The 19,371-nt window shown below is 36.5% G+C and overlaps 1 protein-coding gene across 3 annotated transcripts in view; it reads left to right on the top strand.

Moving 5' to 3' along the window:
* The window catches only part of fxr2 (FMR1 autosomal homolog 2), a 101,883-nt gene extending 83,430 nt beyond the window's left edge, over positions 1-18,453 (top strand). For 2 of the 3 annotated variants that reach the window (XM_028798434.2, XM_028798435.2), the window contains exons 14-17: positions 915-1,118; positions 5,748-5,846; positions 14,211-14,323; positions 17,886-18,453. In XM_028798434.2, coding sequence (XP_028654267.1) covers positions 915-1,118; positions 5,748-5,846; positions 14,211-14,323; positions 17,886-17,993 — 524 coding nt within the window. In that variant the 3' untranslated portion in view covers positions 17,994-18,453. The remainder of the gene's footprint in view (positions 1-914; positions 1,119-5,747; positions 5,847-14,210; positions 14,324-17,885) is intronic. The other variant, XM_028798436.2, reaches the window with a different exon arrangement.
* Positions 18,454-19,371: the final 918 nt, after the last annotated feature.

Genomic DNA, 19,371 nt, shown 5'->3' with positions numbered 1-19,371 from the left:
TGGCCCTATGACTCAATTTTTTCCCCAAAACACACCACACATTCTTAACTTTGGGTGAATCTGTTTCAGGTTCAGCAGACTCGTGTATTTTCAGTTCCCCAAATATAGTAAAAATAAAACTTCTAAAGACAAAAAAACAGATACATCAAGCTTTCTAATGCTTTTTACAAATTCTTTGTATCACATATACTTGCAAAGTTACAACTATTTTAAATTGCACACGGACTTAATGGACACCAAGTATATATACATTTTTATAGGTGTCGGTACATCAAGAGTGATTGATGAAATGACGTCCACTCTTGTCTCCACATTGACTGAAATCCTTTTAAAGCAATATTGTAGTTTAAAAAACAAAATGTTAAATGCAGCAAAGCAGTAGATTTTGCAGTGTGGGGTCTATTTAATTATAAAAGGGCACATATTAGAATGATGTATGCATGATTCTATTCAGGTTTTCTACAGTCTGATTCCTCATTGTTTATGTTGGAAGTGTTTTATTCCAAACTAGCCATTTTACCAATTAAAAGGTATTTATCTCCATATAAATGTGGCCATAGTCTGTTAATTTAAAGTCCTGGTTACCATCTTCAATGCTTACCTGCTACTGGTGAACCCTTCTTTTGAAATAAGTTCTTATTAAAAAATACCTCCTGTGTCCATTTAACTATTAAGTCATAGTTTTTCTTTATTGGTAATTGTTATTAATTGATTTATATTTATTCTGTGTTATATGCAACTTGATGCTAACAAATAATGTCATTTTATTATTTATTTAATAAAATCTGAGGAAACCATCCAACTTAATTTTTCCCCTCTTCCTCCCCTTTGTTTTTCCTAAGGAAACACCTGTATTTCTTCACTGTCATTTTTGTTATAGCTCCTACTTAGTTTTTTTTTTTTTTTCTTTACAGTCCTAAGAGATCCTGACAGTAACCCCTATTCCCTCTTGGATGGAGCTGCAGAGACTGACCAGACTGGAGACACCGATGCCAGTGAAAGCCAAACCAGCGCAGAGAGACGTAGAAGATCTCGCAGACGTAAAACTGACCAAGACCCCAGTGTAATGGATGGGGCCGTGGAATCAGACAGTCACTCTGTTAGTGAGAATGGCATTGGTATGTTGTCGTTTCTATATTTTTTTGCATGATTGTTCAAATAGATTGTCAAGAATTGATTTTTATTTTAATCTCTTAACAATTAAAAACAAAAGGCAAAACTAATGTATTAGGTTAGATAGGTTATGTTCTACAGTACTAATACATATTAAAGTGGAGAGAAGTGCAACATGGTGGCATCTGCATCCTCTTCAAGGAATGTTCCAATCTAAACAAATATCATGTCTGTTGTTCCTTTAAAGAACATTGTGCCAAAAAAAATTATAGTGGTAGACAAGATATTGCATTTAAAGATTTGACCAGTGTCATAATTGCAGGTAATGAGCCTCCTATTGTGGTTTGCTCAAAGATTGTAATTTTTCAGAAATTATTGACATTTTTTATGGTCAACAAAAACTTCACAAGACCTAAACAAAAGAGAAAATTAGTCCTTATCAATCCTTTTAGATTTCTGTCTCTCACACTGCAAGTATTTCTTTAATGTTCTAAAATGTTTGATTTTCATTTATGAATAATAGAGGACACAGTAGGGGGGTTGTGGTCTTGTCCATATCCATTATGTTCTAGAATAGCAAGTACATCTTGGGTATTACCATATTTTGGGTACCACTGTTGTATATCATGCTTTTCCCATAACCGGTGAACATCAAGTACATTATTTTTGGAAATTAAGGAGGTATACAAATAATAATAATAATAATTAATTCTTTGCATTTATATAGCGCTTTTCTCACTACTCAAAAGCATTCAGCAATTGGAGGTTAAGGGTCTTGCTCAAGGGCCCAACAGAGCAGAGTCCCTATTGGCATTTACAGGATTTGAACCTGCAACCTTCTGATTGCCAGTTCAGATCCCTAGCCTCAGAGCCACAACTCCGCCTGATTCTCAACCAAAGTCCCTCTTATTTAGGCAACTGTATGAAGTTGACCTACTGCAAAAGCAAAGATTCAGATTTGGCTTCTTCACTATCCATAGTAAAAACTCCCATCTAGCAGGATAAGCAAATTTCATCAGTGAGAGAAATGCTATTTCTAGCCTTAATATGCTTATACCATGCTAGTTAAACAGGCTCTTTTAAGAAGTGGACCCATCTGGCTGATGGATACCATAAGGTTGAATTTAGAGATTACAGTCAGGCATTTTTAAGCCATCCAAAATTGTCAGTCATGTTACCAATCTGGTCTGATGGAGAGAGAGAGATCCAGATTTAATGCAAAATTCTTGGTTTTTGGAATAGAAAAGTATTAAAGGTGGGGAAGCGTTGTCTTACTGGTAAACTTTTGTGCTGTCTGTAAACTTAATTTGGTGATAACTCCTTCAAATAATATAATGTAACTTTTCTGAGTTGTCTTGCAGATCACTCCATTAATGTATATAGACCTTAAAAATGTATTTTTATAAAAACATCTACAAAAATTAAACCAAGCCACCTACAAACAATATTTCTAACTGAAATTAAGTGCCAGTGTATAAAAAGCATCTTAATCTAAAACTGGCAGAACTTTGTGGCGCCTTTTTTGCAGTTTTAATTTTCAAATGTTTCATAAATTGATTTTGACGTATTGCTTATGTTATACAATCTATGCTTGTATTCAGTGTTAGGTCACAGGTCAGATGTATCAAAGCTACCGTTGGGTAATTGACCTATGTAATATTATGCTTTTAATACCCGAATGACGCAAAGTTGGGTGGAAACCATGGTAGATGTAATGGAATATTGTGTTCTATGAGATTTGTATCTGGACACATGCTGAATTTCAGCACTACTGTGAATAACTAGAAAATCGAAAAGAAAAATGCAAGGCAAAAATTGTGGCTTTTGGTATTGTAGATAGATGTGTTTTAATGTGATCTCTCCAATTAGAGGATGGAATTTTAAACCACGTTTTAAGCTTTCTTACCATGGGATGTACTTTAAAGTGATACACTGTCATCAAGTGCACTGGTATAATGCACATTTTTTATGTAGCAAGAGTTGTTTCCATATTTGGGATTAACCTCAATCAGTTTAAAATGTTAGAACTTTGAAAGGGTATTTTGTCTTCTCTTGTTTGTAACCTTTATGTAAAGGATATCCGGTTGGAAACCTTGGGATTTTATTTTTTTCTTGATGTTTTCTAAAGGGAGTCGGGTGGGGGGTGGGTTGTCAGTTGGGCAAGAAGGAGAATAAGATGATCATGTTCCATTAAGCTTCACACATTAAATCAATACATAGTGCCCCATAAACAGTGTGCATGGCACAGACCAGTTCCAAAACAATAGCAAGACACTGGAGGGGCTGTCACTGTCTGCTATGGAGTTTTGTCAGAATGTTAATTTTTGAATAGGAAGGAGACTTCCTGGTTTAGCAAAGTGAAGTCTCACTGATAATTTGTTTCTACTAAATCCATTGCCTGGAAAATCAAAGATAATGTTAAATAAATGTAAATAGTGTAAAATGATTCTCTCCTCCTACATTATATTGGCAATATGTCAAATTTTTTATTCAGTATTTAATAAAAAAAATCAATATGCAAAACTCAATATTGCAGTGATCAGAATTTGTATATGGATTTTCCACAAATTCTTCTTAATGTTAAATAAAATCCTTTAAAATATCCACAATTTTCTAAAATCTGCCCACGATGAGCATGAAAAAAAACGAAGATGATCAGAAGAGGAAATGTTTAGAATAGCGCTACTGTTTGCAAATGCTTCAGTTTTACAGACCGTTCAAGCAGTACATCATCTAAAGATAAAACACCTTCTTGCTTATGAAAAGGCCATCCAGGCACATGTATGCAGCATGAAACTCCTCATCCATCCACTGCACCTGCTCTCTGCTTACTGAAATGTTATAAGCAGCCTTAATGTTTTTTTTCCTGAATTATTCAATTACAGAGTAAACTGCAGCGTGGTCCATTTTCTTTTGATTTTGTTTTTGTTTAGTAGATGAATTGAACTTAATGATCGTGATAGTCTGTTCTGAATGATTTAAAGTTAGTGTTGTGTTTAGTGCTCTGTTTCAAAGTTTCTTATCTGTTTGGGTCACATGCTGCTACCGCAGGGTTGCGAGTAGCTGTTGTTTATATTGGTAGTGGGTGGCAAGATTGTTCTTGATTCTCTAATTAACCTTTGGGAACCCACTCTGCTGATCACGCCCTATTTTCCTGTTTGGGGGGGGGGGGTGTTATTATTATTATTTTATTGATCATTTTTATTGATGTCTAATAGTTTTATTCTTCTTTTTAACTTCATAATGGCTTCTATGACTTTCATTGGCACAGCTCTCATTCTCATGATGAACAATTACGCAAACCGAGGTATCTTATTGCAGCAACAATGAAGTAATGAAACCCACCTGGGTAATCACAAACTCTTGCAACACCAGTTGTCATAAGGATTATAAAGCCCTGAAATGGGGACCTTGTATAAAAAGTGTTGTCATTTCTACATGGTGTGACCAACAAGTATGTAAATCCCATTAAATGAAAGTCTGCAGTGTGTACTATAATCATGTCTGAATTGTTTTGGTTTGTAATTTTAAACAGTGAAGCAGAGGGGTACATTAAGGAAAATGTGTCTTTGTCCCAGACATTATGGAGAGCTTTGTGTGTATATAATATACAAATGTACATGTATTAGGGTCTGTGATTTGTCTGGTGCGAATTGTCAGTCTTTAAGGCGTTTTAAAAACTCATTGAGAAATATCAAATTGTTCCATTTTGGTTCAAAATAATTGCGTTATCAGTTTAAGTCCTTATCGCGGAGTCTGAAGGTGGGCAATTGTACATTTTGGGTTGAATGCCTAGATTTAAGTAAATTTTACATTTGAAATAAAATCTTTTAATATAGTGGTATTTGGTTTAGAATAATAAACTTTTCGGGCTTTAGCAAATTATGTACTTTCCTCCTCTTGTCATTATATCCTTATTCTAAACTAGGCCTGCACCTAACAACTTTCCCAAGATTAGTCTATCAATATTTTTTGTTCCAATTAGTTGACTAATAAGTAACTTGCAGCATCTACAGAGATGTTACTTTAAATGTAAGGTTGATGGGATTAACTGCATATTATGGGATGGTATAGAATGGATGTAAGAAGCCATCCCATGGTTGCCTACTCCTTTTAACAGAATAAAGAGACAGAACATATAACAAACTTGTCAGTCAAAATAATTTTGGATTATTCCATTAAAAATCTAAATCTGTTTATTAATAAAGTAAGGATGTGTGAGAGTTCATAGGAGCAGTCTGCAGTACCTGAAAATAGTGTGCCAGATTTTTGAGGCTGTACTAGATTGTAGTTGAATGACTAGGTTACCGAATCATTATGTACCACCTCTCACTTTTGACCTTATGTCATGACTAATTCTTAAGTATTTTTGTGCAATAAGTTGCTGTTTCCTAGGCCTTGGAAATATTACTCCTACTTATGAGTACTGAGTAGTATCTAGATTTGTGTTTATTGGCAGGTTTAAGTGTGCTCTCACCCTCCAAATTTTAGTATTTATACCAGCTTTTATAAAACAAATGAAAAGTGATTCATTGGGGTACTGATTGATACATATATAATATGGCCAAAGAGCTGTTAGACATTTTGCCACAGTTTGGAACTGGAGTGTAAGCATTTCGTTTTGCTCTCTCCAGAAGATGACAGCAAGCCCCAACGGCGGAACCGGAGCCGGCGCCGCCGCAACCGTGGGGCCCGGATTGATGGAGGCTCTGCAAGCAGAGACCGCCAACCAGGTGAGTGAACAAGTTAAAAGGAGGAATGTATACATGCAACAATAAATCATTTTTGCTATCCCTGTTAATTTCCTATTGCAAAAAGGGCTTGCATGCACCAGTCACAAACCATAAACAGATATACGTGTTGCAGTCATCCCAATCATTTTAATGACCAAAGAAGTTATTTGATTTTTAATATACTGTATAATACTGAAAAGGTAACATTTTGGTCTCCAAAAAGTAAATTAAGTTCCACCTTCAAATGCAATTAATATTGCCTTTCTAATATGACTAAGCTTTTTGAAGACTTTTCTGTGGTGAAATAATCGCTGAGAGCACCTTGCACATAATTTCCAACCTTAACTTTTTGTTTTATAGGTGCCTGTTTTTTAATTTCCATACATTAATGGCTGTTATTATATATCAACAGTCAGTTCCCCACTAAACCAATCTGTTAAAACCAGTTTGCACAAAGGTGTGAGCACTGTATATCTGTGTGGTTTTTATAGGTTTTATTATTTATTAATACTAATCACTATGCACCATTTAAGTTCTTCCAAGCTGTGAACCTGGTAAAATACTTTTTTGCATGTATCGAAAAATAATTCCACTTGCATAGTCACATGAGTGGAGCATGATGGTGTTTGACACGTCTCCGTATATCTAGCAAAGTCTCTTTTGACATTAGTGAGCATCCTATGAACATTCCTTGGTTTATTTTGTGTACTCCTGCCAGTTTTGGTTGGACTAGGGAAAGTGTTGTGGAAATGCATAAAGAGCAAATGAACTACATTTGCATTGTCATACTTATAGTTGTACCCAAAAATATTCTTAGGAACACACATTTTCTGTGTAAAGTCAGGCTACTTTGGGTTGGGGTGGATTTCTTTGCTATGTGTACTATTGTATGTGAAGATTTTGTTATCCTCTGGTCAAACTGATGTTTTCACAAGATCTGCAATTGAAAGTTAATGCAACTTCCTACTGTATCTTCCTAATTTGAATAATATAAATAAGTACATTTCATTAAGATGGTGAATGTGGAGTGTGGATAAGTTTGGTCATCCTTCAGGTCAATACCATACCTGAACCACTTTAGAACAGACAGTTTCCAAAGTCTTCTTGCTTTAGGAACTTTTACCTGGCACTTCTAGAATTAATCTTGCTCAGAAATAATCTTAGTGCATTTTTCACACACTGTATGTCTAATGTTTCCCATCAGTTTTTCTCTAATATTTAGCTCAGTGGGCTTTGAAGGTCGCTACAAATTTTAACCTTTTGGTCCTGTTGAGTACTCCATGGTTGACTTTTAATGTTTTGATATTTTTGTCTTGCAAGAATACCCAAAGCTTCAGTTTCTTTACTGGTTTTAGCTTATAGGATTTTTTTTTACTTGGCTGAATCCGTTCTTCATTTTCTGCTGCAAGGTTATTATAGTTAACGAAAACTAAAATCAAAACTGAAACTATTAAAAAAAACATTTTCGTAAACTGAAAATAATGAACAAAACCGAAATGAAAAACTAAAACTAAATGAAACTATTAAAGTAGCTGGAAAGACTAACTGAAATAAAATAATAATTTACTAAAATATTTATAGTTTTCGTTTTTGAATGACAATTCTTGCCATTAGTCTTTAACCCTTGTAAGTAGTTTTAACTCTAAAACAGAAAGTCATCCACCACGAGCCGCCCACATATACTCATCCAGTGAACGGGGGCTGGTGACGGAGGGTGGCTGTTCACGCAGCATTTGCGGTGACAGAGCAAGCTGAGTGCGGGTGCGTAAAGCGTGAGAAATAGAAAGCGATTTGCGTGCCGCCTTTCTTTGTGCTTGTTGTATATCAAGATGGAATTCAAACGGCTGAAATCAGAATGTGCTGGTCAACAAAACATTTACCATATGGACAGAAAAATCATGAGTAACGTTTCAGTTTTTCTCAGGTGCCTGCTTTTTGTTGACAGCAATTCACCTGTCACTTTGCACAGGAGAAATCGTTTTTACTTTCCCATATACGAAGTATAGAGAAAGTATAGTAATCATGAAAAAATTCGACCTCGATATTTTGATGAATCTTGACGTTATAGACTAACCAGTGTCCAACAATGCTATTTTTTGGAATTGTGTTTGTACACGCGCACGCGAGTGTATATGTGTGCCTGAGTGTGTCTAAACACGATAACTCAAAAACGCAACTAGATAGATGGATGAAATTTGGCATGTAGTTGTTACACCACAAGTATAGATTTGTATTAACTTTTGGGCAAAATCCATCACCCGGAAGTGGTACTTTACCTGAACACATACTTGATTTTTTTTTTTTTTTTTTTTTTTTTTTTTATACAGCTGCAGAGTCCGATTTATTCAACTTTTATAATAATTGTTCAATATATTGTTAATTTGATTTGTTGTTGCTGGTTTCTTAATGTACATAATATAAAAATCATTGTCTTGCGGTTTACTCCTCAAATCTCCATCCCCTAGATATCATACTCTTTATCATTCATATTGCATACCAGGGTTTTTTTCCTGCCTTGCATCCAAACCTGCTGCTGTAGGCTCCTGATTTCCTGCAATCCTACTCTGGATAAACAGGTTTAGATAATGTATATGATGTTCTTAATCTCAAACGCTGTCTCTGTTGTTTTATGCCTGTCCGTACTCCTGTTACCTGCTCATTATGGGTTTACTGTCCTTTATGATGGTCTATTCAAGACTCACTGCCCCTAACCTTGACACTCCATGCTTGTTGTTCTTTGTTTACCTCAATACAGCTAGGTGGGGTCTGCACACTGATTCAAGTCTAAGAGCCCTTTTTTTTTCCTAAGCCCCTGCGATTGTCATGAGAAAATATTTTAAAAATTATAAAATTGTGTAAAATTGTTCATATTCAGTGTCTAGTTTTGATTATGCTTGGTTTTTATCAGACAAAAACAAAACCAGATAGTAAACCAGGCAGTGTAGTAAGCTTCCACTAACATTAATCTTGTATCCAAATCTGTTAAGTGTACAGTTCTTTCTGACTGTCACACAAAACTAACTCCGTAGGTGCTCCTTGCCATAATTTCTAAAACTGAAACTAATAGATATAAAAATAAAATAGAAATGTCTGTGAAATAAAAACTAAACTAAAAATACACGGTGAAGGAAAACTAAAACTAAACTGAATTTCCAAGTAAGGTCAGAAAAAATTAATATAAAAAGGCAAAACTGTAATAACCTTGTTCTGCTGTACTGAGCACCAACATTCCACTTAAAATTTAATTTTTCTTCATATCCTTTTGCAGAGTCATGACTATCAGTGGTTAGTTTTTTCTGGATCTTTCAGTTCTTGATTGACTTCAGTAGTATAGTACCCTTTCTATTTTAATGTCTGTGTTGGTTATTAGCTGCATAGACTGTCCATGATTGTTAATAATTTGCTAAATTTCCTGAGTTGTTATAGGATGGGGGGAATGTAGTTAAAAAAACAGCTTCAAAGTTACATACATATTTGTACCACCTATTTTTGCCTCCCCTTTTCTCCTGGCAGTTATTTAAATTAAGAGAATAGTAATTGTGCATTACAATGTAGAAGTACAAGGCATATCTTGCAGAGGTTTTCTTAACTTCATTCACTTGCAGAGTCAATGAAACCATGTATTTTGACAGGGGTTCCCAAACATTTCTATGGTAATATATGTATACAAAAAGATGTGCTTCATAGGACACTTTGCATGGTAAGCTTTCTACCTTGCAGTAATGCCTTCAGCATGCTGACAGATGTGGAAATATTTAACAAACCTCTTGTTTTTCCAAAAGGGACCACATGTGTTAGTCTTTACCAGACATTACATGGTTTTTAGAGAAAAGACGTGTGATAGATGAATTTGCTAGGTAGTGCTTAAATACAGAGGCAGTCTTGATCTGCTGGCCTTTGCTGTCAAGTATGAGCTTTTTTTTTTTTAAATTTATTTATTTTTTTAAAGCTTCCAATTTTTTTTTCAGCAAACGGTCAGGTTGTCCTTTTTTGCTAAAACTCTGTTTTAAATTAATAGAGATTGTTTAAATGTTGTTTAATGTTTCTCTTTGCCCCAGCTCAAATTCTCTGAAGGTTAATATGCTGGTGGTATATACAGTGTGTGGTGTATAACTTGTCTTGCTCTAATTTCCAGTTCAGTCACTTCAAATTATGTTACAAAATTAAAATGTTGTAGATGTGTCTGCATTAATTCCTCCCAGTTATCTGTTGATTAAAACAGTGTGCCAGTTCACTTTCTCCCTCTTTGTGACCCTGAGGAAGGTTCATTATCTGCTAGTGTTCACATTGTTAAAATGTAGAGAAAAATGTTTAATAACAGTTTAAAGAAAAAACAAAGTTAGGAACAGGTAAAATTATTATTGAAATGTGCATTTTAAGAAAAAGCAAAGTTGTCAATCTTCCAACCACACCGCTATGTTCATTTTTGTTTTGGAAAGCCAAGCGTATCCCTTCCACCCCTCTGGAGAATGATAAAATTGCATTGTTCAGTGCCAAGGTAATCCTTAAATTTAAACAGTAAAGTCTAATTGGGGCCAATAAAGAGGCAGGGTGTTCTGAAATCTAAACACGCACACCTTTTACTGCATTTGGACTGTATTCCTCCTCTTGGCAAAAATCACAAGTCTGATTTCAAAAGGCACATTATTAAGTAAACTGATAAAATAGTAAGGCAGTGAGGTGTCTTTTTTGTATTAGCAATGAGATAAACAGGGTAATCCCTCCACAAACAATTAGTATGATTAATTATGTTAAAGTGAAAAGTGTATTGTGAGGTAAAGCGCCTTGTGATGAACTGTATGAAGGGGATTGAAAATTGGTCAATTTCTTGTTTGATCTAACACACAATCCTGTGAGCTGGGCAGTGTAGGATCAGTACTTGGCTGTTTTCTGTTTGATGCAGTATGTGAAACAGCATGCATGGCTGAATTTTCCCATCAGTTATGCCTTTAGCTACAGGTTGGTCGGCAGTGATGTATTTTTTTAGTTTGTGTTTTACATTCATCAGGACTGTTGAAATGCAGCACTTGCTTTATCTCTTTCTATATAAAAGAAAATCCTTGAATGGAAAGCAAATGCAAGGCTACGATACGTGATAATCTCGAAAGATATTTTAAAGACCCGCAAGACCAAGGAGACTTGCCACGGTGCGTCTCACGGGGACCGTAAACATGAGACTTGGTGCCAAGAGATTGTCCTAGGGCTGTAGCAAAAAGGACAGCGGCTGTACAGGCTTTAAAAAGATCGAAGGGCAGTGCGACAGCAGCTACCCCAACTGAACACGAGCAGCGTTATACATCCTGCAAGAAAGAATTCAGCCACGCCTGGGGCCAGAAATAAGACAGGTATTGCTTTTACAACGTCACGCGAGACCAGGCAGTGAGCCATCATTTAAAACAAGTCAACAGATCTCTAAGCTAGCAGTTGTTGGATTGCTTTTGGCAGGCAAGCATCGTGTGCTCAGAGCTCTTAAAACAACGACATGTGACAGGCAGAAGAGGCAGCTAGCAAGCAGCAAAAATACCGCAAATGATCCAAAGGCATATCCTTAGCGTACGTTCAGCCGCAACACGTAACCACGCGCGGGGCAGGAAATAAAGAAACAAGTATTGTTTTTACAAAAGTTTTTAAAGTAAAAGTGAAAATAATGCATATGTAACAATTCACAAGAAAATAATAATCTTTTTAAATTGTAGATTGCCTGCCTAAGGTAAAGTCATCCCTGATGAATGGGGACGTGGGAATGAGGGGTCCTTTCATTAGATTAATGCTATTACAGATGTGGAATGGCAAAATGGGGGAGGCAGCTTGTTGAATGAGGTCTCCGGGACTTAAAACAAATCCAAATCATATTATGTGATATCATCTAATGTGAAATTCTACTCCGTACTTCTAGAATTTGTATTTTTATACTGTATTGAGGATTTGTTCTGTTCTATGTATTGTACTGTATTGTATTGACCCCCTTCTTTTTGACACTCACTGCACGCCCAACCTACCTGGAAGGGGGTCTCTCTTTGAACTGCCTTTCCCTAGGTTTCTTCCATTTTTTTCCCTACAAGGGTTTTTTTTTGAGAGTTTTTTCTGGTCGTCTTAGAGGGTCAAGGCTGGGGGGTGTCAAGAGGCAGGGCCTGTTAAAGCCCATTGTGGCACTTCTTGTGTGATTTTGGGCTATACAAAAAATAAATTGTATTGTATATCCGGTAAACCAAACACAGGGGTTGGCGAGCAAAGCCCCCTAGTATTTATATATAAAAAAAATAGGAGGATCTGCATGGTCCTGGATTGGTTAGAAATGTGGCCTTACCTGCAAGGGTTCCTAAACCCATGAATCTGGACATTCTCCCTGTGTCTGAGTACCAAAGATGTGTATGTTAGGTTATGTGGCCTATTTGCAAATGGATGTGATTGTGCGTGTATGTTCCCTGTCCAGTGGTTGTTTCTGCTAAAAAAGCGGATCAAATAGGGTCACAGAGTACTGTTACCTAAATTTGGAGGGTTGGACTTATAGCTTACTTTCGTAAGAAAAAGAAAATTATCTACTGCTTACATTGTTTCCATGCAATTAGTAGGCTGTGTCTCTTAAGCCTGTTCTGTTAATGCTTATGTTGCTGCACTGTGATCAAGCATATTACTTAAAGCTAATTCCAGCGAACAACCATATCCAAGTTTCCTTGACATTCTATCTGTAGTCGTTGACTAGAAAGTAGCCTATGTGGAGCAATGTTTCCTGATTGCATCGGCATTAAGCTGTGACCGTAACTGACCCATCTATAAATGTTTCTGAAGTAGTAAACAATGTTTCAAGAACAAAATTACTTAGGAATGCCTGTCGGTGATTTTGATAAATGTTAGCTCAATATGTTAAACTACAGTGACAATTACATTTTATAATTTAGTGTATTGTTTTCTTCGTGCTTGTGGAATGTTCATATTACTTAGGTTTTTGCTTTTCCTTAAAACTTGTAAAGATGAGATTTATGATGGTGTATTTTCTGGTTTATGGATCACATTACAGCATATGCTAAGTTAATCTTGCTTGTCATTAATATTGAGTATTTCGGGAATGCCTAACCCTTCATACAGGGTATGGATACAGCACAATAGTCTATAGATATTTTTGTAATTGTACAAGCAGGATAAGTGACTTACTTGGGGTTACATAGTGAGTCAGCAATGTTGAACCATCTATCTTCTGATTTAATGTGTAATGTATTAGCCCCAACTCCACACCACACTGCAAAATGATGTGTTATTACTATGTGTCTACATTTTAGTGTAGCTGCACCTAAACTCATATTGAAATAAAATAAGAAAATAATGTTGAACAGCAATCAGTGCAGAGCTAATCAAAGAAAAAAAAATCCCGGTGGTTTGGAACTTGTAGTTATAAATGTACTGCTTAAATCTATCATCTTGATAGAGAAAATATGAAGCTGAGGCTTATCAACCAGACACTATGCATTCCTGATAGTCACGTCTGATTTGCTCTAAATAATAGATCATTATTTCTTTCAATCCATCAGTTTGGAAACAAAATCTTTTATGTAGTCTTACACAAATCAGACCAGATGCCTGGTGAAACTTAGACATGAACCACCTGTAAAGCAGGCTTGGTACAGTAGCTGCAACAGTCAGTTTAGGCTTACCTTACTTTACAAGAACAGAAACTTAATTTAAATGTTTGTAAAGATAAGTCATTCTTGCCTGAAGACAAATTAAGCTATGAAGAAAAATGTAAGGTTTATTATGCATTTCTTAAAACAGACAATTGTTTAATGGATGATTTCCCTGATCCTTGGTATTAATAGAATGAACAATGTGAAAAACGTAGAACTTTACTTCAGTTCAGTTGTTGCTGGTAGTCTCCATTTTATTTGGACGTTATCCTAATTCTTCAGAGTTTCCCATTATCATTTTACATCTATGAAGCAACAATAAGTTATGATGAAATCTTGACTACACAATAGACACTAACATCTGAAACCAGGTAGAACAGTATAGTTTCAAAGATACAGATCCCATTAAGAGTATCTGAGTTTAGTTGTCTTGCCTTTTTTGAGTCATTACCTGAGTGTCTTTCTTATACAGTTTGGTATTGTTTTTAGTGTGTTTCAGTAAACATAAATATGACACATTAGCATTTTATGTGGTTAAAAATAATTAAATGACTAAATACTGCATTTTTAGGTTTCCTTTGTGGCAGTATTATGCTGCAAGCCATTCCTAAGGTATTCATAGAGGTTTTTACATATCTCCTGTGAAGGATTTTGTTTTTTTTTCGTACAAGTGGAAAGTTCCATTAGGTGTTAGATTTTGTATGTACTCTACATTTTTTTTTTTGAAAATTTCTTTCTTTTCTAGTAACTGTTGCAGATTACATTTCCCGTGCAGAATCGCAAAGCCGTCAGAAACTACCGCAGAAAAACAAAGCAGAGAAGCCTCGGGAAGAAGTGACACTTTCTACTGAGCCAAAGGTAAGTTGAGTGAGGGTACAGAGTTCATTAATATCTTATATACCAGATGTATTCAAAGAAAACAAGACTGTGATTTGAAGTGGAAAAAAATATACTGCTCAAAAAATTAAAGGAACACTTTTTAATCAGAGTATAGCATCAAGTCAATTAAACTTCTGGGATATTGATCTTCTCAGTTAAGTAGCAGAGAGAGGGGGTTGTTAATCAGTTTCAGCTGCTTTGATGTTAATGAAATTAACATGTGCACTAGAGAGGGCATCAATGAGACGACCCCCAAAACAGGATTGATTTAACAGGTTGAGGCCACTGACATTTTTCCCTTATCTTTTCTGACTTTTTTTTTCACAAGTTTTGCATTTGGCTATGGTCAGTGTCACTACTGTTAGCATGAGGTGATACCTGGACCCTGCAGATGTTGCACAGGTAGTCCAACTTCTCCAGGATGGCACATCAATACGTGCCATTGCCAGACAGTTTGCTGCATCTCCCAGCACAGTCTCAATGGCATGGAGGAGATTCCAGGAGATAGGCAGTTACTCTAGGAGAGCTGGACAGGGCTGTAGAAGGTCCTTAACCCATCATCGGGACCGGTATCTGCTCCTTTTGGGTAAAGACGAACAGCATAAGCACTGCCAGAGCCCTACAAAATGACCTCCAGCAGACCACTGGTGTGAATGTCTCTGACCAAACAATCAAAAAAAGACTTCATGAAGGTGGCCTGTGGGCCCTGTGCTCACTGCCCAGCACCGTGGAGCTCGATTGGCATTTGCCATAGAATACCATAATTGGCAGGTCCACCACTGGCACCCTGTGCTTTTCACAAATGAGAGAGCTGGTTCACCCTGTGCACATGTGACAGATGAGAAAGGGTCTGGAGAAGCCATGGAGAATGTTATGCTGCCTGTAACATTGTTCAGCATGACTGGTTTGGCAGTGGAACAGTGATGGTCTGGGAGGCATATCCATGGAGGGACGCACAGACCTCTACAGGCTAGACAACAGCACATTGAACGCCATTAGGTATCAGGATAAAATCCTTGGACCCATTGTCAGACCCTATGCTGGTGGAGTGGGTCCTGGGTTCCTCCTGGTGTATGACAATGCCCAGCCTCGTGTGGCGAGAGAATCCAGGCAGTTCCTGGATGATGAAGGAATTGATACCATTGACTGGCCCCCACACTCACCTGACCTAAATCCAATAAAAAACCTCTGGGACATTGTTTTGGTCCATTTGATGCTACCAGATTGCACCTCAGACTGTCCAGGAGCTCAGTGATGCCCCGGTCCAGATCTGGGAGAAGATCCCTTCAGGACACCATCCATCGTCTCATTGGGGAGCATGCCCCGATGTTGTCATATATGCTTACAAGCATGTGGGGGCCATACAAACTACTGAGTACGATTTTGAGTTGTTGTTATGAAATTTCGGCAAAATGGATTAGCCTGGTGCATCATTTTTTCACTTTGAGTCCAGTCCATATCAGTATAGATATCCAGCATGATTGTATTTCCCCATTGAGATCTGATGTGTTTTCAAAGTGTTCCTTTAATTTTTTTGAGCAGTTTATATACAGTAAAGTTATTAATGCTTGCTTCTTTATAATTTATTTTGTAATTAAAGAGCCATTTAAACCTAAATTGATAGTACATTGAATTTTGAAGTTCAGATTCAATGATTTTAAAAACTTATTAGTGGAAGGTACCATCTGACAATTTTGATTTCTGTGTAATGCAGAGAAACTGATTAGTTTGCTTTGAGGCCTTTTGATTTGTTTAGTGTGAGCTATTGTTTTCTAATTTCACTAGTGCTTAAAAATATACTTTCGGGTGCATAAGTCAGTGGTTGGCAAACATGTTCCAAAATACACTAACTGTAACTGTCATGTTCTATCAAATCACCCAATATAAAAGTGTGCTGTAAACAGTATGTAAATGCACAGTATGGTACTTTTAATAAAACTAAATATTACAGAAACATTTTACACACTTGCAGCTTAGGCTGACATTAAGCCATATCAGGGACACTGTTTCACTGGTAGTGTATATAATTTAACAGAGACCATGGTTCATTATAAGTTTAGGCTGCCATTTCAGTATGGTCCATGATCAACATCTATAGCTAGAAAAAGCTAATCTGAAAGGCCACCAGTCCATGAGTATATTTATGTAATGAGAAACTGTGCTCCTCCAAAAGCAAATATGCAAATTATTCTCTAAATTTAAAGCAGTGTTGCAAAGTTAACTGCTGTGTGAAAGAATTCTGTTGATTTTGGATTTTAAAAGGAAATGCAGTTGAATAATTCACTACATGTTTCTTTGGCATTCTGAGGGCTCTTAGTAAAGTTATTTCATCTTTTGGCTCTTGGTCACTGGTCACTATGTCTGCTTGGGGTTTTTTTCAAGGTACTCTGGCTTACCAACCACATACTGCATATATGCATGTGAAGCTAGTTGACAATTTTAAATTGGTCCTGTGTATGTGACTAGGACCTGCAATGGGCTGGTGCCCCAAACCGCACTTTTCTTTCTGCCTTGAAGCCACTGCTGGCAGGGTAGACTCTGGCCACCTGAACTAGATTTAGCTAGTTTGAAAGTACACCTAAAATGAAGCCATAACTTGTGTGAGTGTCCATTATGCAAATGAAGTGTAAATGGATTAGCTTTGAGTTGGGGCAGAAAATCATAAATGAAGTTGCTCAGACCCTGACTATGCTGTTTATTATCCATTATTTTTTCTTAATGAAACAAATATTTTTATTTGTAACATTCTTTACTTTTTAATCTAGTATTTCTATTAAAACTAGTAACCAAATGTTGAAGTTGCTGAGTTTTCCATTTACATTTAGTAGATATGTATTGGGTAGTTGTGCAGAGATTGATATATTTAAGAGCTGTCATCCAGCTCATTCTGGGGCAACTTTTAGGGGAAGGCCAAATAGCAGTACTGGTTTTTGTGAACTAATTATGTATACTGTTTATAAATGTGGCAGTCATGGACACTTGTATAGGCAGCTTTAACAATTAAGTCATTGTAACTTGCCATTTCATAGAATAGGTCTTGTATGAACTGATTATTAGCGTGTTGAGTAATCATTTCTGCTGGATCAGTTCTTAATCTTGGTTTGCTTATTCAGACCAGATTCGTTTCCTTCAGTCTTTGCACTTGTCTGTGCTTTTGCTGCCACTATTGCAATATATACTTCTAGATGTGCTTTTTTGTGTGTCTCTCAAAAAGTGCAGACAGTATTTTAGATGCAGTTTTTCCAGTGTATTACACAGTTTAATCAAATGAATAATCCCTGTGTAAGTTTGTTCCATTTAGAACAAGAAGTTTCTTCTTTTGGTCTGAGAACTTTGGAATACTTGTGTTTTTGCTTTGTCCATCCTTTTATGTTGTAAAGAAGACAGATTCAGTTTTATGTTGCACCTCGCATTAGACTGGCTGTCAGGGACTTCATTAGGAAACTCCGCACTCATCACACCCTTACATTTTAATGCTGCCATTGGAAAATATACCAAAACTAGAAGTCTTCCTATTGAGTTTGTTTCTCTTTGTATTTAGGAAAAAGGCAACAACAAAGCCACCAAACGAACCCCCAGCTCAGAGAAGAATAGTGCTGAAACTGACACAAAAGATGAACCAGCATCTCTCGTCAACGGAGTCTCGTAAATGAAGAAATGAAGAATGATGCGCTAAATGATGGGGCCATGGCCTCAGAACCTTTTCTCTATGGTGACCTGCTTGCATTGATGTTAACAGAAAAAAACATGAAACAATACAAATGAAAAAAAAAAAATCCACACAACCTACTTAACACAAACACTACGTACAATATGTATCCTACATATCTAAGAAACAATCTTTAGCTATCTATCTTATCTATCAGTACTAGTGCTTATTTAACTAGCTTGCCAAAAAAGCTGATGGATATGTTTTTGGTGTTTAAGGAAAAAAAAATCAACAGAATGTGACATTTTCGTTTTCTTTTTGTTTGTTTTCTGACCGGACTGGACTTGGCTGCGCTCCCCTATTGTTAGGTGGGGGTGGAGTGAGTGAGAGAGTAATTGAGAAGGGAGTAGCTGGCAGTGGATTAACTTTGGGTGGTGTTGGGATGGGGTTGAGCGAGGGGGGGTGGGGGGGAGAAGAAAACTCTTCAATGTCTTTATCCTGGTTTTGACTTAAAAAATAAAATGTAGAGAGAGAAAACAAGTTGAAATTAAAAATTCTATATATTGAAATGAGACATTGTGCCTTGAACTTGCAAAAGTATTGTGTGTTCTGAAATGAACTGAGAGGGCTTTTTTGTTGTTTATTGGTAAGAGATTGAGCAGGCCAAGAAAAAAAAAGCGAATGGAGGAGGACTGGAAAAGAGCAGTGCAGTAGAATGGGTAGTCTGATAAAGCGGATCTGCTCTTTGGTCATTTGTTATAAGAATAAAACGCGTGCCAAATTTAACAAAGTTTGGCATCAGCTGTTGGGAAAGAAGAGAACTTCATAATGCACTAGGGAAGATAAGATGCAAAGGAGGAAGAAGTGGAACGCCAGACAGCACATAGTTTTTGAAAATGTGTAAAGTGATGTGTTGTGGTATGTGTGGTTCAAAATGAAGGAAGAAAAAAAATGAAAATAATAAATAAAACACACTCCAGAAAACTTGGTCTTGTAAGTGCGGTTACTGACACTTGGCAGATGCATTGTGTAGAATACTAGCTTAAATTAGTAATACAGGTAGCCATTCTTTTTATTATTTTTTTTTAAGGAGGGAACATTCTGTTTTTGTCAGCTTACAATAAGGACTGTGGTCCTTCCAAGGTTATTGAAATAGTAAGATTGCTTCTGCAGGTTTTGTGCACAGAATGTTTTGATTTTCCATTCCCCTAACACATCTGAGCTCTGACTGTCTGGGCTAGAAAAATGAGGGACTAGTGGTATTCCATCTGTACTACATGGCAAATGTGTTGCTTTTGTCACTGTGTGTACTGTGCAACGCATATGGGAAATTGTGTGGATAGGATCAATTGTCATCCAAGCTGAATTTTAGTTGTAA

The sequence above is a fragment of the Erpetoichthys calabaricus genome, chromosome 3, assembly GCF_900747795.2.
Source record: "Erpetoichthys calabaricus chromosome 3, fErpCal1.3, whole genome shotgun sequence".
Lineage (NCBI taxonomy): Eukaryota > Metazoa > Chordata > Cladistia > Polypteriformes > Polypteridae > Erpetoichthys > Erpetoichthys calabaricus.
Note: the sequence above shows the minus strand (reverse complement) of the source record. Positions and strands in the feature narration are given on the sequence as shown.